This window comes from Mobula birostris, chromosome 5 (assembly GCF_030028105.1).
Source record: "Mobula birostris isolate sMobBir1 chromosome 5, sMobBir1.hap1, whole genome shotgun sequence".
NCBI lineage: Eukaryota > Metazoa > Chordata > Chondrichthyes > Myliobatiformes > Myliobatidae > Mobula > Mobula birostris.
The window spans coordinates 39,825,803-39,850,642 of NC_092374.1; the positions used below are offsets into that span (position 1 = coordinate 39,825,803).

At 42.9% G+C, this 24,840-nt stretch overlaps 1 protein-coding gene across 1 annotated transcript in view; it reads left to right on the forward strand.

The window, feature by feature from the left end:
- The window catches only part of LOC140197654 (low-density lipoprotein receptor class A domain-containing protein 1-like), a 35,591-nt gene extending 13,200 nt beyond the window's left edge, over positions 1 to 22,391 (forward strand). Inside the window, exons 4-6 of the mRNA XM_072257926.1 lie at positions 4,893 to 5,030; positions 14,348 to 14,470; positions 20,962 to 22,391. Of these exons, the coding sequence (XP_072114027.1) occupies positions 4,893 to 5,030; positions 14,348 to 14,470; positions 20,962 to 21,095 (395 nt within the window). The 3' untranslated portion in view covers positions 21,096 to 22,391. The remainder of the gene's footprint in view (positions 1 to 4,892; positions 5,031 to 14,347; positions 14,471 to 20,961) is intronic.
- The last annotated feature ends 2,449 nt before the right edge of the window (positions 22,392 to 24,840 follow it).

A 24,840-nucleotide genomic window follows, 5' to 3' on the forward strand; every position in this document is an offset into this window, starting at 1 on the left:
GGGAGAAAGGGGAAAAATTAGAGGAAATTGGAGAAATCGATGTTCATGCCATCAGTTTGGAAGCTATCTGGACAGAATATGCAGTGTTGCTCCTTCAGTTTGAGAGTGACCTCCTCATGGCAGAAGAGGAGTCCATGGAATGACATTTCAGAATGGGAATGTGGATTGAAACTAAATTGGTTATTCACCGGAAAGTCCTGCTTATTGCAGACGAAGCAAAGGTGCTTGACAAAGCAACCCCCAAATCTACATCAGATCTCACCAATGTAGAGGAGGCCGCATCAGGAGCACCAGATACTGTAGATGTCCCCCCTACCCCCATCTTCTTATACCTGCATTGTCCTCCTTTACTCTCAGCCTGAAATGTCAACTGATTGTTCATTTCTATAGACGCCCCATGATCTGCTATGTTCCTCCAGACCAGAAGGACTGTCTGCGGAGGGAGTGAGATGGCGTGAAGGTGTCACATGGGGAGGGAGTGAGATGGTGTGAAGGTGTCACATGGTGAAGGAGTGAGATGGAGTGAAGGTATAAGTGCCAGGAGAAAGATTAGTGGGGTAGGATGAATGAATAATGGAATCACGGAGGGTGCAGGTGATGTGTTGCCTCACCTGGAGTGTCTTGACATAGATTGTGAGACTTCTCTGTCAAGCAGCTTTGCTAAATCTCACTCCCTCCCCATGTGATGCCTTCACCCCATCTCACTCCCTCACCCATGTGACACCTTCACACCATCTCACTCCTTCACCCAAGTGACACCTTCACTCCATCTCACTCCCTCCCCATGTGACACATTCACCCCATCTCACTCCCTCACCCACGTGACACCTTCACTCCATCTCACTCCATCACCCACGTGACACCTTCACTCCATCTCACTCCCCCACCCACGTGACACATTCACTCCATCTCACACCCACCCATGTGACACCTTCACTCCATCTCACTCCCTTACCCATGTGACACCTTCACTCCATCTCACTCCCTCACCCACGTGACACCTTCACTCCATCTCACTCCATCACCCATGTGACACCTTCACTCCATCTCACTCCGTCACCCACGTGACACCTTCACTCCATCTCACTCCGTCCCCACGTTACACCTTCACCCCATCTCACTCCCTCACCCACGTGACACCTTCACTCCATCTCAGTCCCTCACCCATGTGACACCTTCACTCCATCTCACACCCTCACCCACGTGACACCTTCACTCCATCTCACTCCGTCACCCACGTGACACCTTCACTCCATCTCACTCCCTCACCCATGTGACATCTTCACTCCATCTCACACCCTCACCCATGTGACACCTTCACTCCATCTCACACCCTCACCTATGTGACACCTTCACTCCATCTCACTCCCTCCCCATGTAACACCTTCACTCCATCTCACTCCCTCACCCATGTGACACCTTCACTCCATTTCACTCCTTCCCCATGTGACACATTCACCCCATCTCACTCCCTCACCCACGTGACACCTTCACTCCATCCCACTCCGTCACCCACGTGACACCTTCACTCCATCTCACTCCCTCACACATGTGACACCTTCACCCCATCTCACTCCCTCACCCACGTGACACCTTCACTCCATCTCACTCCCTCCCCACGTGACACTTTCACTCCATCGCACTCCATCACCCACGTGACACCTTCACTCCATCTCACTCCCCCACCCACGTGACACCTTCACTCTATCTCACACCCTCACCCAGGTGACACCTTCACTCCACCTCACTTCCTCACCCATGTGACACCTTCACTCCATCTCACTCCCTCACCCATGTGACACCTTCACTCCATCTCACCCCCTCCCAGTGTGACACCTTCACTCCATCTTACTCCTTCACCCATGTGACACCTTCACTCCATCTCACACCCTCACCCATATGACACCTTCACTCCATCTCACTCCCTCCCCATGTAACACCTTCACTCCATCTCACTCCCTCACCCATGTGACATCTTCACTCCATCTCACTCCATCACCCACGTGACACCTTCACTCCATCTCACTCCCCCACCCACGTGACACATTCACGCCATCTCACATCCTCACCCATGTGACACCTTCACTCCATCTTACTCCTTCACCCGTGTGACACATTCACTCCATCTCCCTCCCTCACCCATGTGACATCTTCACCATCTCACTCCCTCACCCATGTGACACCTTCAGTCCATCTCACACCCTCACCCATGTGACACCTTCACTCCATCTCACTCCCTCACACATGTGACACCTTCACTCCATTTCACTCCCTCAACCATGTGACACCTTCACTCCATCTCACTCCCTCACCCATGTGACACCTTCACTCCATCTCACTCCCTCACCCACGTGACACCTTCACTCCATCTCACTCCCTCACCCACGTGACACCTTCACTCCATCTCACTCCCTCCCCACATTACACCTTCACTCCATCTCACTCCCTCCCCATGTTACACCTTCACTCCATCTCAGTCCCTCCCCATGTGACACCTTCACTCCATCTCACTCCCTCACCCATGTGACACCTTCACTCCATCTCACTCCCTCCCCACGTTACACCTTCACTCCATCTCACTCCCTCCCCATGTGACACCTTCACTCCATCTCACTCCCTCCCCACGTGACACCTTCACTCCATCTCACTCCCTCACCCATGTTAGACATTCACCCCATCTCACTCCCTCACCCACGTGACACCTTCACTCCATCTCACTCCCTCACCCATGTGACACCCTCACTCCATCTCACTCCCTCACCCATGTGACACCTTCACTCCATCTCACTCCCTCCCCACGTGACACCTTCACTCCATCTCACTCCCTCACCCATGTGACACCTTCAGTCCATCTCCCTCCCTCACCCATGTGACACCTTCACTCCATCTCACTCCCTCACCCATGTGACACCTTCACTCCATTTCACTCCCTTCCCATGTGACACCTTCACTCCATCTCACTCCCTCAACCATGTGACACCTTCACTCCATCTCACTCACTCACCCACATGACACCTTCACTCCATCTCACACCCTCACCCACGTGACACCTTCACTCCATCTCACACCCTCACCCATGTGACACCTTCACTCCATCTTACTCCTTCACCCACCTGGCTTCATCTATCATGTTCTAGTTTGCACCTCTTCCAGCCCTACCCCTCCACCTGCACCTTCTTATACTAGCATCTTCCTTTTTTGGTCTCAAACTGAAATGTCCAGTGTTTGTTTATTTCTATAGATGCTCATTGATCTGCTGAGTTCCTCCAGCATTTTGCGTGTCTTACTCTGGATTTCCAACAGCTGCTGAATCTCTTGTGTTAATGCTTTTATTTAATGTAATTTGTGCTGTAATTGTTATCTTCTCTTTTTATATAATTGTGGTGCCTGATCTCAAATTTGAATTACCTGATGAATTACTTTATTAAATTACTTTGATTTTCCATTTTCTGAGATGTTTTGCAAGAGGCAGGTTCAGGTCCAGCTAACATAAAGTAAAAGTTAGTTATCGTTATTGGAAGTGGGTTCTACCCATCTGGCTAATTATGTAATCAGATAACTGAGCAAGACGGAAATTAAAACAAATGTGCTAGAAATGACGAAGGGTCTCGGCCTGAAACGTTGACTGTACCTCTTCCTAGAGATGCTGCCTGGCCTGCTGCGTTCACCAGCAACTTTGATGTGTGTGCTAGAAATCCTCAGCAGGAAATGAGGCAGAGGAGCTAATGTTTAAGACTGATCATTTAGAGCTATTGTAGGAGATGTTCAGCAGACGAAATCCTGGGCCAGTTATGTACAGATAATAGAAGAGATTATGTCACCTTGTCTTTTAATGATTTCAGTTTAGAAGAATAATAGGTGATACCATTGAAACACAAAAAATTCTATCAAGGCTTGACAGGTGAAATCCAGTTGTTGATATTTCCCCCGACTGAGCTGTCAAGAATCAATGGTTTTATTCTCAAAATTTGGGATATGCAACTGTGATGGGAATAAATTTCTTCAATCGAAGGTGAATCACATGCCCAATAGGGTTATGGATGGTTAATTACTCAGTACATTCAAATTAAATCAAGTCAAGTTTATTGACATTTAACTATATACATGTATATAACGTATATAACCATTTAGTGTGTATAGAAATAAGACGTTTCTCCAATCCAGAGTGTAAAGCACAGTAGTACACATAACACACAATAAATTATAACAAATCAGAGATCAGTAGATTTTTAAATAAGAAAATAATTGAGGAATGCTGAGTTAGTGCAGGAAAACAGGACTGAATTAAAGGATCGGGTTAATTCACATTGATTGGTGCTTATTTACTGCCCGTAGCACCACTGGCACTGGGCAGCAATGAAGATCCTTGGCCATCTTCTTTATATGCCCCAGGTGTGGTTCAGGGTCCTCATTTCTGCCTCTATGGCACAGCACCAAATTGCCTTTGGTGTCCTGCGTTTCCTCCATCCTTCCCAAGTCCAGTGAAGTGCTGTCTTGATGATGGAGTTGGCTCTTCTCATTATGTGTCCAATCCATCTCCAACATTTCCTCCTGATGATTGTGCAGAGCAGGAAAAAACAAACAAGTGCCTTACTCCTACTTCTATTTCATAGATTCTCAATGATGCATCCTATAAAGTCAAAATCTGTGTTTTAAGTGTCCTTTTCAAACTTTAACCCTCAAGGGGACATAAAAGGGCAATTAGAAAATCATCCCTGGCTGGTAAGCATGCTGTACTTGTGACAGTGTAAGAATAAAAACATTGTCACTATATAGTGCACCTAGTTTCACTGATGGGATTAATTTCAAATAACATTCAAAATGTTCTTTAAAGGCTAGTTGCTTTATGATAATCTGATCAACGTTACTGCTGTCTATGCCTTCTGATTTAGTAATCCGTCAGTGCAAAACCACTTCAGATTCAGTTGGCTTTCTATGTGATGACCGCAGTACTTGCATCATTTCGACACAGATGTGCAATGGCAAAGTAGACTGCGGCAATGGTGAAGACGAATCAGACTTGTACTGTGGTATGTATCAATTAATCTTTGCACATTGCTTCAAGTATTTGGTACATAGGAAGACTTCATTTTCTGCAGCACGATTTTTGACTTGCTCCAACAATTTACTGAAAGCAGTTTAGTATTTTGTATTAAAAGCAAAACACTGAGCATTGATGGAAATCTGAAATATTGGGCAGGTCAGGCAATAACTGTGCAAAGAAATACAAAATTAGCATTTCAGATTGATGGCCTTTATTTACTCTTAAAGAGTTCTGCTTTAAAATGTCACCATCCTAAAAGGTTTCTTTCCCACAGATGCTGCCTGGCCTTCTGTGTATTCTAATTATTTGTGAAAGTCAGTCAAAATTTATTGACATATGCGCAAGTACATGCATGCACAAGTGTAATTAAAAACTTACAAATGGTATTCCAGGCTTATTGCATCATATAAGCATCATTTACAAGACAAATATTAATTGAACATAAATTATACGCAAGTTTTTTTACAAGTTAATGTTATTGGATCAAAATAAAAAAAGAGTGCATTTAGTGCAAAGTGGTGAAAGTTTTTACTGTAGTGATTAGGGATCTGGCTGTTGATTCAAGACCAAATGGTTGAAGGGAAGTAGCAGTTCTTGAACTTAGTGGTGTGGGACTTCAGGCTCCTGTGCCTCGTGCCCGATGGTAGCTGCAAAAAGATGGCATGGCCTGGGTAGTGGGAATTTTTGATGATAAATGTTGCTTTCTTATGACAACACCTCCTGCAGATGCTACAAATGATGGGGAGGGAGGTGCTCATGATATACTGGGCAGAGTTCATTACCCTCTGCAACTTACTACGTTCCTATGCATTTGAATTTTATACTAGACCATGCTGCATCCAGTCAGGACACTTTGAAACGTACATCAGCAGAAGTATGTTAGAGAGTTTGATGAGGTGAACCTCCTTAAATCTCCTAAGAAATAGAAATGCTGGACCCAGGGCAGGCCACCCGGGAATGTTAATGCCCAGTAATTTAAGGCTGCTGACTCTCCCTCACTGATCCCCCAGTGTAGACTGGTACACAGCTGCCCCATTTCCCCTTCCTGAAGTCGACAATCAACTCTTTAGTTTTGCTGATGCTGAGCAAAAGGTTGTTTCTGTGGCACAAATCAATCAGGTGATCTCTGTTAAGCTGACTCATTATCACCTATGATCAGAATCAGGTTTATTATCACTGGCATGTGTTGTGAAATGTGCTAACTTAGCAGCAGCAACTCAATACAATACATAATATAGAAGAAAAAATATATATTAAAAATAAATAAATAAATAAATAAACCTATTACCATATACATTTATTGAATAGATAAAAAATCATGCAAAAACAGAAATAATATACATAGAAACATACATAGAAAATAGGTGCAGGAGTAGGCCATTCGGCCCTTCGAGCCTGCACCGCCATTTATTATGATCATGGCTGATCATCCAACTCAGAACACCGCCCCAGCCTTCCCTCCATACCCCCTGACCCCTGTAGCCACAAGGGCCATATCTAACTCCCTCTTAAATATAGCCAATGAACTGGCCTCAACTGTTTCCTGTGGCAGAGAATTCCACAGATTCACCACTCTCTGTGTGAAGAAGTTTTTCCTAATCTCGGTCCTAAAAGGCTTCCCCTCTATCTTCAAACTGTGGCCCCTCGTTCTGGACTTCCCCAACATCGGGAACAATCTTCCTGCAACTAGCCTGTCCAATCCCTTTAGGATCTTATACGTTTCAATCAGATCCCCCCTCAATCTTCTAAATTCCAACGAGTACAAGCCCAGTTCATCCAGTCTTTCTTCATATGAAAGTCCTGCCATCCCAGGAATCAATCTGGTGAACCTTCTTTGTACTCCCTCTATGGCAAGGATGTCTTTCCTCAGATTAGGGGGCCAAAACTGCACACAATACTCCAGGTGTGGTCTCACCAAGGCCTTGTACAACTGCAGTAGTACCTCCCTGCTCCTGTACTCGAATCCTCTCGCTATAAATGCCAGCATACCATTCGCCTTTTTCACCGCCTGCTGTACCTGCATGCCCACTTTCAATGACTGGTGTATAATGACACCCAGGTCTCATTGCACCTCCCCTTTTCCTAATCAGCCACCATTCAGATAATAATCTGTTTTCCTATTTTTGCCACCAAAGTGGATAACTTCACATTTATCCACATTAAATTGCATCTGCCATGAATTGGCCCACTCACCCAACCTATCCAAGTCACCCTGCATCCTCTTAGCATCCTCCTCACAGCTAACACTGCCACCCAGCTTCGTGTCATCCGCAAACTTGGAGATGCTGCATTTAATTCCCTCATCCAAGTCATTAATATATATTGTAAACAACTGAGGTCCCAGCACTGAGCCTTGCGGTACCCCACTAGTCACCGCCTGCCATTCTGAAAAGGTCCCGTTTATTCCCACTCTTTGCTTCCTGTCTGCTAACCAACTCTCCACCCACACCAATACCTTACCCCCAATACCGTGTGCTTTAAGTTTGCACACTAATCTCCTGTGTGGGACCTTGTCAAAAGCCTTCTGAAAATCCAAATATACCACATCCACTGGTTCTCCCCTATCCACTCTACTAGTTACATCCTCAAAAAATTCTATGAGATTCGTCAGACATGATTTTCCTTTCACAAATCCATGCTGACTTTGTCCGATCATTTCACCGCTTTCCAAATGTGCTGTTATCACATCCTTGATAACTGACTCCAGCAGTTTCCCCACCACCGACGTTAGGCTAACCGGTCTATAATTCCCCGGTTTCTCTCTCCCTCCTTTTTTAAAAAGTGGAGTTACATTAGCCACCCTCCAATCCTCAGGAACTAGTCCAGAATCTAACGAGTTTTGAAAAATTATCACTAATGCATCCACTATTTCTTGGGCTACTTCCTTAAGCACCCTGGGATGCAGACCATCTGGCCCTGGGGATTTATCTGCCTTCAATCCCTTCAATTTACCTAACACCACTTCCCTACTAACATGTATTTTCCTCAGTTCCTCCATCTCACTGGACCCTCTGTCCCTTACTATTTCTGGAAGATTATTTATGTCCTCCTTAGTGAAGACAGAACCAAAGTAATTATTCAATTGATCTGCCATGTCCTTGTTCCCCATAATCAATTCACCTGTTTCTGTCTGCAGGGGACCTACATTTGTCTTTACCAATCTTTTCCTTTTCACATATCTATAAAAGCTTTTACAGTCCGTTTTTATGTTTCCTGCCAGTTTTCTCTCATAATCTTTTTTCCCCTTCCTAATTAAGCCCTTTGTCCTCCTCTGCTGAACTCTGAATTTCTCCCAGTCCTCAGGTGAGCCACTTTCTCTGGCTAATTTGTATGCTTCTTCTTTGGAATTGATACTATCCCTAATTTCTCTTGTCAGCCATGGGTGCACTACCTTCCTTGATTTATTCTTTTGCCAAACTGGGATGAACAATTGTTGTAGTTCATCCATGCAACCTTTAAATGCTTGCCATTGCATATCCACCGTCAATCCTTTAAGTGTCATTTGCCAGTCTATCTTAGCTAATTCACGTCTCATACCTTCAAAGTTACCCCTCTTTAAGTTCAGAACCTTTGTTTCTGAATTAACTATGTCACTCTCCATCTTAATGAAGAATTCCACCATATTATGGTCACTCTTACCCAAGGGGCCTCTCACGACAAGATTGCTAATTAACCCTTCCTCATTGCTCAAAACCCAGTCCAGAATAGACTGCTCTCCAGTTGGTTCCTCGACATGTTGGTTCAAAAAACCATCCCGCATACATTCCAAGAAATCCTCTTCCTCAGCACCTTTACCAATTTGGTTCACCCAATCTACATGTAGATTGAAGTCACCCATTATAACTGCTGTTCCTTTATTGCACACATTTCTAATTTCCTGTTTAATACCATCTCCGACCTCACTACTACTGTTAGGTGGCCTGTACACAACTCCCACCAGCGTCTTCTGCCCCTTAGTGTTACGCAGCTCTACCCATATCGATTCCACATCTTCCCGGCTTATGTCCTTCCTTTCTATTGCGTTAATCTCTTCTTTAACCAGCAACGCCACCCCACCTCCCCTTCCTTCATGTCTATCCCTCCTGAATATTGAATATCCCTGAACGTTGAGCTCCCATCCCTGGTCACCCTGGAGCCATGTCTCTGTGATCCCAACTAAATCATAATCATTAATAACAATCTGCACTTTCAATTCATCCACCTTATTATGAATGCTCCTTGCATTGACACACAAAGCCTTCAGGCGCTCTTTTACAACTCCCTTAGTCCTTTTACAATTATGCTGAAAAGTGGCCCTCTTTAATGCTTGCCCTGGATTTGTCGGCCTGCCACTTTTACTTTTCTCCGTAGTACTTTTTGTTTCTACCCTCACTTTACACCCCTCTGCCTCTCTGCACTGGTTCCCATCCCCCTGTAGTGAACTAACCTCCTCACGCCTAGCCTCTTTAATTTGATTCCCACCCCCCAACCATTCTAGTTTAAAGTCACCTCAGTAGCCCCCGCTAATCTCTCTGCCAGGATATTTGTCCCCCTAGGATTCAGGTGCAACCCGTCCTTTTTGTACAGGTCACGCCTGCGCCAAAAGAGGTCCCAATGATCCAAAAACTTGAATCCCTGCCCCCTGCTCCAATCCCTCAGCCACGCATTTATCCTCCACCTCATCGCATTCCTACTCTCACTGTCGTGTGGCACAGGCAGTAATCCCGAGATTACTACCTTTGCGGTCCTTTTTCTCAACTCCCTTCCTAGCTCCCTATATTCTCCTTTCAGGACCTCATCCCTTTTCCTACCTATGTAATTGGTACCTATATGTACCACGACCTCTGGCTCCTCACCCTCCCACTTCAGGATATCTTGGACACGATCAGAAATATCCCGGACCCTGGCACCAGGGAGGCAAACCACCATCCGGGTCTCTGGACTGCGTCCACAGAATTGCCTATCTGACCCCCTTACTATTGAGTCCCCTATCACAACTGCCCTCCTCTTCCTTGCCCTACCCTTCTGAGCTACAGGGCCGGACTCTGTGCCGGAGGCACGGCCACTGTCGCTTCCCCCGGGTAAGCTGTCCCCCCCAACAGTACTCAAACAGGAGTACCTGTTGTTAAGGGGCACAGCCACCGGGGTACTCCCTATTACCTGACCTTTCCCCTTCCCCCTCCTAACCGTGACCCACTTGTCTGCCTCTCGTGGCCCCGGCGTGACCACCTGCCTGCAACTCCTCTCTATCACCTCCTCACTCTCCCTGACCAGACGAAGGTCATCGAGCTGCAGCTCCAGTTCCGTTAAGCGGTCCCTTAGGAGCTGCATCTCGATGCACTTGGCGCAGATGTATATTTAAATATATATTTAAAAAGTGAGGGTAGCATTCAAGGGTTCAATGTCCATTTAGGAATCGGTTGGCAGAGGGGAAGAAGCTGTTCCTGAATCACTGAGTGTGTGCCTTCAGGCTTCTGTACCTCCTACCTGATGGTAACAGTGAGAAAAGGGCATGCTCTGGATGCTGGAAGTCCATAATAATGGACGCTGCCTTTTTGAGACACCACTCCTTGAAGATGTCCTAGGTACCTTGTAGGCTAGTACCCAAGATGGAGCCAACTAAAATTATGAACCTTGCTGCTTCTTTCAGTCCTGTGCAGTAGCCCCCCATACCAGACAGTGATGCAGCCTGTCAGAATGTTCTCCATGGTACAACTATAGAAGTTTTTGAGTGTATTTGTTGACATGCCAAATCTCTTCAAACTCCTAATGATGTATAGCTACTATCCTGCCTTCTTTATAACTGCATCGATATGTTGGGACCAGGTTAGATCCTCAGAGATCTTGACACCCAGGAACTGGAAGCTGCTCACTCTCTCCACTTCTGATCCCTCTGTGAGGATTGGTATGTGTTCCTTCGTCTTACCCTTCCTGAAGTCCACAATCAGCTCTTTCATCTTACTGGTGTCGAGTGCCAGGTTATTGCTGTGACACCACACCACTAGTTGGCATATCCCACTCCTGTAAGCCCTCTCGTCACCATCTGAGATTCTACCAACAATGGTTGTATCATCAGCAAACTTATAGATGGTATTTGAGCTATGCCTAGCCACACAGTCGTGTATATAGAGAGTAGAGCAGTGGGTTAAGCACACGCCCCAACACAATAACAATAGTGTTGTCAGCCAATTTGAAGATGGCATTAGAGCTGTGCTTAGCCACAGTTATTGGTGTGTGTAAAGAGTAGAGTGAGGGATAGGCCCATACAGCTTTGAGGTGCGCCTGTGTTGATGATTAGTGAGGAGGAGATGTTGTTGCCAAACCTCACAGATTGTGGTCTGCCAATGAGGAAGTCGGGTAATCAGTTGCAGAGAGCAGTAGGGAGTCCAGGTCTTGAAACCTGATGATAAGTTTGAAGTGAAGAACCAGAGAAAATTTTTGTGTTGTACCATATTTACTGGAATAAAAAATATAATTATATGTTTACACCCCTATGACTGGAACAGTGTCAGTAATCAATACTTCAAAATCTAGATATCAACATACAGTCTGCTGATTTAGTTATTTCCTTCATTTCGCAGTCTGCTCTGGGTTGTTGGGTTGTAAATTTTTATTATTATTAGTGAACATTGCACTTGATTATCTCCTGCTATTAGAGTTTAGCAGAACAGGAAAAAAGGTATCCTCTCCTTCCTTCATCCTCTCACATTGGACAAGTATAGAATCATTTGTGTGCCTGATCTTCTCTTTCTTTGCCTCACTTCTTGAGTCTCTTTTTTAAAAAATCTCATTCTTTGAATTTGAAACTTCTCTTCCAAACTTTACATTTCCTTATCTGTTTTAATTGTCCAACACTCTGACAAACTTCTACAGATGCACTGTTGAAGCCCTGACTGGTTGTATCCTGGTCAGGTATGGCAATTCAAAAGCTGGGGGATGTAAGAAGCTGCAAGACTGCCCAATATATTATGAAAACATCCCTCTCCATCAACAGCAGCATCTACAGGAAGTGCTGCCTCAAGAAGACAGCACTTATCTTCAAAGGTCCCCACCTTCTGGGTATGGCATCTCTTTTACAGCTACCATTGGGCAGGAGGCACTGAAGCTCGGAGTACCACTTCACAGGTACTTCCTTTCAATGATTTGGTTCTTGAAACAACCAGCAATACTATAATAATTACAATTGAACAACACCTTGACCACTTTGCATTAAATTAGCCTTTGATATTTTTGATCTAATTATGCCTTATAAAAATTTCACATAATATGTTCAATTTATGTTTTTTGTTCTGAATGCTAGTTTTACTACATGCCTGTGATGTTCTCACAAGTAAGTTTAGATTAGATTAGATTATTAGATTATGAAGACAAACAGTCCTCTTTTATTGTCATTTAGTAATGCGTGCATTAAGAAATGATACAATATTCCTCCGGTGTGATATCACAGAAACACAGGACAGACCAAGACTGAAAAACTAACAAAAACCACATAATTATAACATATAGTTACAACAGTGCAACAATACCAAAACCTGATGAAGAACAGGCCATGGTCACAGTAAAAAAGTTCAAAGTCTCTCAAAAGTCCCACATCTCACGCAGATGGGAGAAGGAAGAAAACTCTCCCTGCCATGCCTGACCACAGTCCGACTCTGATTTGTGTGAAAATTTCGAGCCTCCGATCAGCCCCCCGACACCGAGTACCAAGCACCATCTCTGCCGAACGCTTCGACCTCAGCCTCAGTCGCCAGCAGCAGGCAAAGCCGGGGATTTTGGGGCCTTTCCTCCGGAGATTCTCAATCGCACAGTAGCAGCAGCAGCGAACCGGGCATTTCAGAAGTTTTCTCCGGATGTTCCTCTGCTTTTCATGTCTGTCTCCGTCAAATCAGAATTGTGCATGGCATCCTACTTACAAATACAATATCATTTCACCGGAGAGCTGCGCGCGCTGCACCGCACCACCATCTTCTCCTTCCGCACCTGTACTTGTGAACATGACAATAAACACAACTGTGATCTTGACCTTTGTCTGATATTCTTGCAGTCTGCCTCTCCCTATACATCTGAACACCCTATTCCTTCCTGTAATTCTCTTGCCCTGGATGTCAGACAGAACATCTCTGATTCTCAGTTTGTCTACCCTCTCTTTTTCCCTGCATGAGTGCCACCTTACTATAATAAATCCATAAACAGTAAACCAAAAGGAAGCCCTAAACTTTAAGCACCAATTCAAATGAGTAAGTATATCAGAATGACATTGAGCCAGACTGTGACAGTGGCACGAGTTCACATGTTAAAGTTGCACAATTATTAATAAAACACACTTTTGATTCAGGATGCTCACTACAATGCCTTCCAACAACTACAATTTATCAGTCAGTTACTGAGCACTCACAGCTTTTTTTCATCCGAATGAAGTTAATGTGAAAATGCAGTATCTAGACATTGTGAGGGGATGGATATTCCAATAGATGGAGCAACACACACAAAATGCTGGAGGAACCCAGCAGGCCAGGCAGCATCCAGGAAAAGAGTACAGTCGACGTTTTGGGGCCGAAAACCTTCAGTCGGCTTCAAGATAGTATTTTGAAATTATTAACTTACCAAAAGCCTTCCTCACATTTCATGTGGACTCACATAAAGTTCATGTGGACACACCTAAAGAAACTATCGCAGAAGACTAATTGAAAGTGGAGCACCCAATTATCTTTCCTAGAGGTGTAGAGACCTAGTTGCCATCTCTAGGCTGGTGTTCCATGTGAAATCTGTTTACTTCCAACGGGAAGTCAACTTGGACCTTCTTGTCAGCAGGGCTTCATTCTGCGTTACTTAGTGTTTTTTTAATGTCAGTACATCAAAAAAATCTATCCAAGGCATATTTCAATGAAGTGGTATTGCCTACTGGTTATGATGTTGCACAGGTAATACAAAGAGAATGGGAAGTTTTGAAAATAGTTGAACAAACTAATGAGTTGCAGCCGAGCACACAATGTTCTACAGAAGAGGCAGGCTGACAGACTTAATTAACGTAATGTGACCACAATTCTAGACTATCTGGTCAACACCTGGAGCAGCATAACTGGGGACAAATAATAAATATTGTTGGTGTTATTTACATCATATGAACCTATAATTCTGGAAACATATTTCAGATAAAGTTTACTTAAAATATGCATAGCAGTGTAAATAACTCTCTATGCAAATTTTGCAGTTAACTGGCTGAAACCGAAAATCTCCATAGAAATTCTACATACAATTTTATAACTTCACACAAAAATAAAGAGGTCAAGGTTTACAGAGTTTTCCACAAACTTATCCCTGCAGGAGACCTGCCGAAAAGCCTCCCTAAGCATTTAGTTTTTACATGTGGCAACCAGAAGTCCTGGATCTATTCAGATCAGAAGTGTGATGGAAAAAATCACTGTGGAGACTGCTCAGATGAATCAGGTAATCTCACCTTCCTAAAACATTATTCATAATGTTCTAGCACCATATACTTTTACTGCAGGTATATTATAACCGTATATAGACAAATCCCTGCTTATCACATGAAGGGAACAAAAGTAAAATCCAAAACAATACATTTCTAACAAAATAGAAAGTATTGTGGAAGTTGTAAAACTGGAATAAAATAGAATATGTAAGAATATCATTGAACTGAAGCATTACATATTTGTTTCCTGCAGACCAGCAGTTTCCATTTGTATTTCAGATTTCCAGCATCCAAACTGTTTAAAAAAACTTATTTGGAAAGATTTCAATGTGCTCTCAATGTGCTTGGAAGTTCTTTGTCTCATAACATAACACAAAGAGTGTCTGGATCCAAAATCATCTCTGCAGAGGGTCGCTTACTGAACTTCATTTCTGTTTTGCTGTGGTCTGGCTGGAGCCCAATAGATGAAGATAAATTTTGACAATGGTTGCCAAGTTGCAATGGCCCTAAACTATTATCTTCTGCCTTCCCAGAGTTCAAAATATGACTTGACAATAAGACCATAAGATAGAAGAGCAGAATTAGGCCATTTGGCCCATCGAGCCTGTTCTGCCATTTCATCATGGCTGATCCAAATTTTCTCTCAGTCCCAATCTCCTGCCTTCTTCCCCCGTCTCCTTTCACGTCCTGACCAATCAAGAATCTATCAACCTCTACCTTAAATATATGTAAAAACCTGGTCTCCACAGCAGTATGTGGCAAAGAATTCCACAGATTCACCACTCTCTGGCTAAAGAAATTCCCCTCATCTCCATTCTAAAAAGACGCCCCTCTGTTCTGAACAACAGGAATTCTGCAGATGCTGGAAATTCAAGCAACACACATCAAAGTTGCTGGTGAACGCAGCAGGCCAGGCAGCATCTATAGGAAGAGGTAGTGTCGACGTTTCAGGCCGAGACCCTTCGTCAGGACTAACTTTATTCTGAGGCTGTTCCCTCTGGTGTTAGACTCTCCCACCACAGGAAATGTCCTCTCCACATCCACTCGATCAAGGCCTTTCACCATCCGATGGGTTTCAATTATGTCACTCCTCATTCTTCTATTTGACACATAATTCCCATCTAGCACCTGTGCGTTCACACGTGCAGGTACTTTTGTTTTGAAATTCACTATCATTTCCCACATGCATTTGTTTTTTGAGATACAGCACAGTCCAGGCCCTTCCAGCCCAATGTGCCCAATTACAACCAATTAACCTACCAGCCCATTGGTCTTTGGCATGTGTGAGGAAACTGGAGCACTGAGAGGAAATCTACGTGGTTAGAAAGAGAACATACAATCTCCTTGCAGACAGTGGTGGAATTGAACCCGGGTCTCTGGTGCTGTAATGGCGTGACACTAATAGCTATGCTACTGCGTCTCCACCACATCTGCTCGCAGGATGAGACTTTTCATTCCGGAACTAATGAGATGTCCACCTTCTTCAAAGAAAGGGGCTTTCCTTCCTCTACAATCAATGTTGCCCTCACCAGCATGTCTGCCCTCACCCCACCAGGGATAGGGTTCCTCTTGTCCTCACCTACCACCCTGGTAGCCTTCATGTCCAACACGTAATTCTTGGTAACTTCCACCGTATCAAATGAGATCCCACCATCAAGCATATCTTTCCCTCTCCCCCCCCCCCCCATTTTTTTGCTTTCCACAGGGATCACTCCCTTGTGCATTCATCCCTCCCCACTGATCTCTCTCCTGGTACTTAACCTTGTAAGTGGAACAAGTGCCATACCTACCTCTACACTTCCTTTCTCACTACTATTCAGGGCCTCAAACAGTCCTTCCAGGTGAGGTGACACTTCACCTGTGAGTCTGTTGGGGTCATCTACCATATCCAGTGCTCCCAGTGTGGCCTCCTGTATATCAGTGAGACACAACATAGATTGGGAGAGTAGTTCACCAAACACTTACACTCCACCAGAATAAGTGGGATCTCCCGGTGGCCACCCATTTCAATTCTATTTCCCATTCCCATTCTGACATGTCAGTCCATGGCCTCCTCTACTGCTGAAATGAGGACACACTCAGGATGGAAGAGCAACACCTTATATTCCATCTGGGTAGCCTCCAACCTGATGGCATGACCATCATTTCTCAAACTTCTGTTAATTGCCCCCTCCTTTCACCATTTGCCCATTCCCATTCTCCTCTCTCTTTATCTCCTTACCTACCTTTCATCTCCCTCTGGTGCTCCTCCCCCTTACCTTTCTTCCATGGTCTTTTATCCTCTCCTATCTGATTTCCTTCTTCAACCCTTTGCCTCTTTCACCAATCAACTTCCCAGCTCTTTACTTCACATCCCTCCCCTTCTCCTGGTTTCACCCAACACCTACCACCTTGTACTTCTTCCTGTCCTCCACCCGCCTCCTTGCTCCAACTTTACATCTTTTTTTCCAGTTCTGATGAGGGGTCTCAGTCCGAAACGTCGACTGTTTATCCTTTTCCATTGATGGGCATGCCCGCTGAGTTCCTCCAGCATTTGGCGTGTGTTGCATCTGCAGATCAATGCGCTAATAGATCACAGTTCACAAATCTGCCATTTCCCATAGCTCAAAAAGTATTTAAGTGAGTAACTTAAAAACACAAGAGATACTGGAGATATTCAACAGGTGAGTGAGAAAGATAGTTAACATTTCAGGTAAATGTTATGCTATGACTTGAAATCTTTCTTTTCTCTCCAAGTATGCTGTCTGATCTGCTGGCTATTCGCAACTTCTCCTGTGTTTGTTATTTCAGATTGTCATCTGCACCATTTTGTTTTCAAATCTATAGATACTTCCTTGATCTTAGTGCTCTTTAATGAGCATTAATAAAGTTATGCACACAATTACATTGTGTTAGAAGTCATATTTTCAGTATTGAACATCAGTCTAGATGCAATATTAAATGGTATAACTGATTATGCCAAAATATTGGTCTAAATTCTTTAATAACTAAAATGATAAAATTCTTCCTAAGCCAGAAACTTAATTATTAACTCCCAGGTCTATAATAGTAATGGAAGCTGCTCTATTCCCAGCTATAGGCTAGGCATAAGGAGGTTAGTTCACAACAGGGGGATGGGAACCAGTGCAGAGAGACAGAGGGGTGTAAAGTGAGGGTAGAAGCAAAAAGTACTAAGGAGAAAAGTAAAAGTGGCAGGCCGACAATTCCAGGGCAAGCATTAAAAAGGGCCACTTTTCAGCATAATTGTATAAGGGCTAAGAGAGTTGTAAAAGAGCGCGTGAAGGCTTTGTGTGTCAATGCAAGGAGCATTCGTAATAAGGTGGATGAATTGAAAGTGCAGATTGCTATTAATGATTATGATATAGTTGGGATCACAGAGACATGGCTCCAGGGTGACCAGGGATGGGAGCTCAACGTTCAGGGATATTCAATATTCAGGAGGGATAGCCATGAAGGAAGGGGAGGTGGGGTGGCTTTGCTGGTTAAAGAAGAGATTAACGCAATAGAAAGGAAGGACATAAGCCAGGAAGATGTGGAATCGATATGGGTAGAGCTGCGTAACACTAAGGGGCAGAAGACGCTGGTGGGAGTTGTGTACAGGCCACCTAACAGTAGTAGTGAGGTCGGAGATGGTATTAAACAGGAAATTAGAAATGTGTGCAATAAAGGAACAGCAGTTATAATGGGTGACTTCAATCTGCATGTAGATTGGGTGAACCAAATTGGTAAAGGTGCTGAGGAAGAGGATTTCTTGGAATGTATACGGGATGGTTTTTTGAACCAACATGTCAAGGAATCAACTAGAGAGCAGGCTATTCTGGACTGGGTTTTGAGCAATGAGGAAGGGTTAATTAGCAATCTTGTCGTGAGAGGCCCCTTGGGTAAGAGTGACCATAATATGGTGGAATTCTTCATTAAGATGGAGAGTGACATAGTTAATTCAGAAACAAAGGTTCTGAACTTAAAGAGGGGTAACTTTGAAGGTATGAGACGTGAATTAGCTAAGATAGACTGGCAAATGACACTTAAAGGATTGACGGTGGATATGCAATGGCAAGCATTTAAAGGTTGCATGGATGAACTACAACAATTGTTCATCCCAGTTTGGCAAAAGAATAAATCAAGGAAGGTAGTGCACCCATGGCTGACAAGAGAAATTAGGGATAGTATCAATTTCAAAGAAGAAGCATACAAATTAGCCAGAGAAAGTGGCTGACCTGAGGACTGGGAGAAATTCAGAGTTCAGCAGAGGAGGACAAAGGGCTTAATTAGGAAGGGGAAAAAAGATTATGAGAGAAAACTGGCAGGGAACATAAAAACGGACTGTAAAAGCTTTTATAGATATGTAAGCAGGAAAAGACTGGTAAAGACAAATGTAGGTCCCCTGCAGACAGAAACAGGTGAATTGATTATGGGGAGCAAGGACATGGCAGACCAATCGAATAATTACTTTGGTTCTGTCTTCACTAAGGAGGACATAAATAATCTTCCAGAAATAGTAGGGGACAGAGGGTCCAGTGAGATGGAGGAACTGAGTAAAATACATGTTAGTAGGGAAGTGGTGTTAGGTAAATTGAAGGGATTGAAGGCAGATAAATCCCAAGGGCCAGATGCTCTGCATCCTAGAGTGCTTAAGGAAGTAGCCCAAGAAATAGTGGATGCATTAGTGATAATTTTTCAAAACTCTTTAGATTCTGGACTCGTTCCTGAGGATTGGAGGGTGGCTAATGTAACTCCACTTTTTAAAAAAGGAGGGAGAGAGAAACCGGGGAATTATAGACCGGTTAGCCTAATGTCAGTGGTGGGGAAACTGCTGGAGTCAGTTATCAAGGATGTGATAACAGCACATTTGGAAAGCGGTGAAATGATCGGACAAAGTCAGCATGCATTTGTGAAAGGAAAATCATGTCTGACGAATCTCATAGAATTTTTTGAGGATGTAACTAGTAGAGTGGATAGGGGAGAACCAGTGGATGTGGTATATTTGGATTTTCAAAAGGCTTTTGACAAGGTCCCACACAGGAGATTAGTGTGCAAACTTAAAGCACACGGTATTGGGGGTAAGGTATTGGTGTGGGTGGAGAATTGGTTAGCAGACAGGAAGCAAAGAGTGGGAATAAACGGGACCTTTTCAGAATGGCAGGCGGTGACTAGTGGGGTACTGCAAGGCTCAGTGCTGGGACCCCAGTTGTTTACAATATATATTAATGACTTGGATGAGGGAATTAAATGCAGCATCTTCAAGTTTGCGGATGACACGAAGCTGGGTGGCAGTGTTAGCTGTGAGGAGGATGCTAAGAGGATGCAGGGTGACTTGGATAGGTTGGGTGAGTGGGCAAATCCATGGCAGATGCAATTTAATGTGGATAAATGTGAAGTTATCCACTTTGGTGGCAAAAATAGGAAAACAGATTATTATCTGAATGGTGGCCGATTAGGAAAAGGGGAGGTGCAATGAGACCTGGGTGTCATTATACACCAGTCATTGAAAGTGGGCATGCAGGTACAGCAGGTGGTGAAAAAGGCGAATGGTATGCTGGCATTTATAGCGAGAGGATTCGAGTACAGGAGCAGGGAGGTACTACTGCAGTTGTACAAGGCCTTGGTGAGACCACACCTGGAGTATTGCGTGCAGTTTTGGTCCCCTAATCTGAGGAAAGACATCCTTGCCATAGAGGGAGTACAAAGAAGGTTCACCAGATTGATTCCTGGGATGGCAGGACTTTCATATGAAGAAAGACTGGATGAACTGGGCTTGTACTCGTTGGAATTTAGAAGATTGAGGGGGGATCTGTTTGAAACGTATAAGATCCTAAAGGGGTTGGACAGGCTAGTTGCAGGAAGATTGTTCCCGATGTTGGGGAAGTCCAGAACGAGGGGCCACGGTTTGAGGATAGAGGGGAAGCCTTTTAGGACCGAGATTAGGAAAAACTTCTTCACACAGAGAGTGGTGAATCTGTGGAATTCTCTGCCACAGGAAACAGTTAAGGCCAGTTCATTGGCTATATTTAAGAGGGAGTTAGATATGGGGGTCAGGGGGTATGGAGGGAAGGCTGGGGCGGGGTTCTGAGTTGGATGATCAGCCATGATCATAATAAATGGCGGTGCAGGCTCAAGGGGCCAAATGGCCTACTCCTGCACCTATTTTCTATGTTTCTATAATGTCCATACAATACCCCCCAGTTAGCAGGTCCCATCTCTAAGAACTTTATCTGAACTTGGCTTCAGGATGTTTCTGGGTATCTGTACAGCCTCCAAGTTAATAATTGAGCAGAAATGAAAATACCACTATTTCAAGATGAACAATCCTGCCAGCGCAGTGTGAATACTTAACGTTGGTATATAAGATTCCCAGAGTGAATAATCATTAAAGCTAGGAAGCAAGAAAAGGAAGGCCTAATGTAAATAACTTTCATTTGCTCCAGCAAATGTGTTACACCAAAACATAGCTGATGCAGAATACTTTGTTCAATGATTCCAACAATCATTTTGCTTTGAAAAACAGAGTTGCACTGCCCTGCCTGTTCTGGATGGAAATGTTCTACCATATTCTTCAGTGACTGTGACTGCATACCGAAGAGTCGCTGCAAAGACTACATTCAGGACTGCAGTGATTGGAGCGATGAAAATAACTGTTAGATGACTTTTGAATGAATTGCTCTCTTTATATTGGCATTTATCTGTATAATATTTTGTATACACGTATTTTAATGAACTTTTCAGTTAAATGACACATGTGAATTAGCTAATTTCTAAGACTAAAAATAGTGCAACTCCATTTAGTGAACAATTTTGTCATTAGATCCCAGTTTGTGAGCCAGTATTCTACATTATCTGTTGCATAACGTGGGGTTTTATCACATTCTCCACTGTTAACTACAATTATAACATTTCCTAGATAACACACCACAGTAGTAGCTGCAACTGTTCCAGAATTTCTTCCACTATTCTTAATTCATTGATGTGCAAGTTTAAGGATGATGTTGGTAAACATTAATTTTTGAAATAGATCAGTGTGGTTAGTGAAGCCAATTTCTTAAGAAAGCATTTAAAAAAGTATTTTCCTTATACTTAGAGGCCACTTTAAATGCAAGGGGCGAAAAAAACCAGAGGACATGGGTTAAGGGTGAGGGGGGAAAAGTTTAAGGAGAACATTGGAGGGGGCTTCTTCACACAGAGAGTAGTGGGAGTATGGAATGAGCTGCCAGATGAGGTGGTAAATGCGGGTTCTTTTTTAACATTTAATAAATTGGACAGATACATGGATGGGAGGTGTATGGTGGGATATGGTCCGTGTGCAGCTCGGTGGGACTAGGCAGAAAATGGTTCGGCACAGCCAAGAAGGGCCAAAAGGCCTGTTTCTGTGCATGCAGATGCTCTTCTGCACATCTCTGTTGTAACACAGTTGTTTGAGTTACTATCTCCTTTGTCAGTTTGAACCAGTCTGGCGAGTTTCCTCTGACTTCTTATTAATCCACAGAACTGTCACTCACTGGGTGAATTTATACATATTAAGAATTTACATCCTGAAGCAAGCTGAATTGCACACATCTCTGGATTTCTGCACATATGCTGTCTTGGGCCATTTTGGTTTTTAAAGTCATGGGCTTTGGAAATATTTTCAGAGGTTTAGGTTAAGTTGCAATGGTGCATCTTTTAAAATTGTACCATGTAAATAGTGTGCCAATAAAAAAATCCTTATCAAGTGTTGTTGAAACTGCATATCAAGACAAGTGCTGCATTTACAGAAGTGTCTGGCTTACACTTGTGGACACATTACTTACATAGATGGCCTGAACAGTAACCACCTGCCCATGCATTTGTTTACCTGTATTAATAGTATCTTTGCTGGCTAAATGCCAAGCTAACAATACAGATTTTACAAGAGAAATGAAAGGCAACTTTTAACACAAGCAGTTTTGCTTTCTTTCAAAAAATCTCAGGAACTGCAACATGCTAAAGGCACCATCCTCAAAATTAAAAAGGATTCATCATTAATTCCTCTAATCAGCAATGCCAAATTACATTTCAGCAAAATACATAATTGAATATACTCCTGGAAGTTTTACATATCAAGGTTAAATACCTGTTTAAAAATAGTTGAATTAACTATGATTGCCCACTTAAAGAATTTCACCAACAGCTGAATGCTTAAATTTATAACACTGGCTAAATCACTTTAAAAGATTTGATAAACTTTGCACTCGAGCTGTATGGGTTCTGCATTGGAACCATTTTGTTTACAACCATTACACAATTCAACAATATTCAGCATGATTTACCTTTTCTTAAGATGGTCTGTACAAAAATTCAAACCATCAGTAAAGGCCGTGCTAAATATTCCAAAGAAACACAACCTACTAAGATTTTTACTTAGAATCCAATGACTACATTAGGATGGACTATGAGGCACATGTTGCCATATGCAGATCAGAAATAAACTTCATGCTGCAGTTTCATCTTTATTTGAGCAGACTTAATGCCCACTAATTTAGATCAAAATATAACTCAAACATTCAACCTCATTCTAAATTTTACTATAAAAGTAAATCAATTACCCAAGTTCAATCTTAAGTTGCAATGTCATCATAAATATGAAAGGTATCTGAGGCAGATATCATGCAAAATTCATGATAAAATGGACAATTTTGAACACCTGCTTCAAGGCTATAAACATTGACACAAATTTTGCATTTAAAGATCCATAGGTGATAAATTATTGCACAATTATATGCATTATTTCACATTAGAAAGTACATTTGAGTTGCAGACAGAAATATGCTTTATTGCAATGAACTTAAAACATTTAACCTGCATAGAGCAATGGCTGTTGGCAAACTGTGATAAATACTGTATGTTTACACTATGTAACTTGGCATGTTCATTTAAAGAGGAGCACCTTTAGCTTTTATCCAAGAACTAAACATTAGATTTCTTATGCTTTATTGAAGGGTGGGGAAAAAAAAACTTGTCAGATACTGGGAGGACTGGCAAGCAGTCCTGTACACCAAGTATTTAACCAAACCAGTTCCCTTGACGCAAAAAAAATGAACTTTATTTTATTCCATACTGCATACTTGTTATTCCAATAAATACGAGCTGTTTACCATCCACCTGATCACCAAATCAAAATGATGGCACTGTCATTGAAATATATTCTCCCCCCCCCCCCCAAGAATTACCTGTAGTTAGCAGTTGATGCATGAAGTGCAATATTTGTACCCATAACCACAAAAGAATCTCCCATCATGGGAATGTATTTAACAATCTGAACTTTGCCCTAGTACCCCATATTTGGTGTATTATCTTCTGTACAAAATGAGGAGGAGGCCACTTTAGTCTATAGGCTCCTCACTTGCTCACAAAGCAATTTCAATATATTAAAACATCAATATTTCCAAGAGGGAAACCTCTTCATAGAATTTGGAGAATAGTTTGCCTCAATGACCCAGACAGCTATGTTGGCTGGAGTCAAGGCCTTGTGCTTTGGCTCTTGGTAGGGTCACCCATGCCAAACAAGTGAAAGGGTAGGGGCCAGGCTAAGAATGGTACACTGACATACCAAGTTTGGGGGGCTCAGCTTACAGCTAACAGAAGAAACTGTTAGAGCAACAGCAATGAAAATTCCTTCTATGTGGCCACGGTCAAACAGATGGAGGATCTTCATTGCTGCCCTTAACAGCAGCAGAACAGGCAATTAATACAACTTCAGTCAAAAGCCACAATATAACCTAATTCAGGTGTGAGCTAGGGAAATTGCTTTCTGCTTTAATTATATTCTTTTGGGAAAAGTTTGAGGAAAACCAAAACAGGAACTTCGACTATGATTCATGCAGATTATGAAAAAATATTGAATTTTACAGTGGACATACTCTACATTCTCTAAGGTGCTCTTGTAATTACACACAAATTTGGTAAATACTCAATAGAAAATACTGTCAATGAATCAGGTTAGAGGTGAATAAATTTAACATATGAAAATTGCTTGTTTTCAATGTTTATGTATTAACATTTGTTCAAAAAGAGCAATAAAGTAATTTTTCCAGAAGCTTTATGTTAAATCCTGGCGATTTAATGCGATGACTTCAGCATAATTCACAGCTTGATCCTCAAAAGCACACACACCAGTTACTTTTTTTTCCCCCAGAATTCAGCCATTTGGGTGCATGGAGGAATTTGTGAACAGGAATGCTAGTAGGAAATCAACAACAATCCTAAACCAGAAGAAATGGCACGAGATATTTTACAAAGATAATTAATCATAAATCAGAAGCACTCAAGGTTTTTAATCCCCACTCTCCAAAATGTTTTCCACGTAAAAATTGTTAACTTTATGCTACTTTTGCCAGCTGCTTGTTTTTATAATCCACAATAGACCAAAATA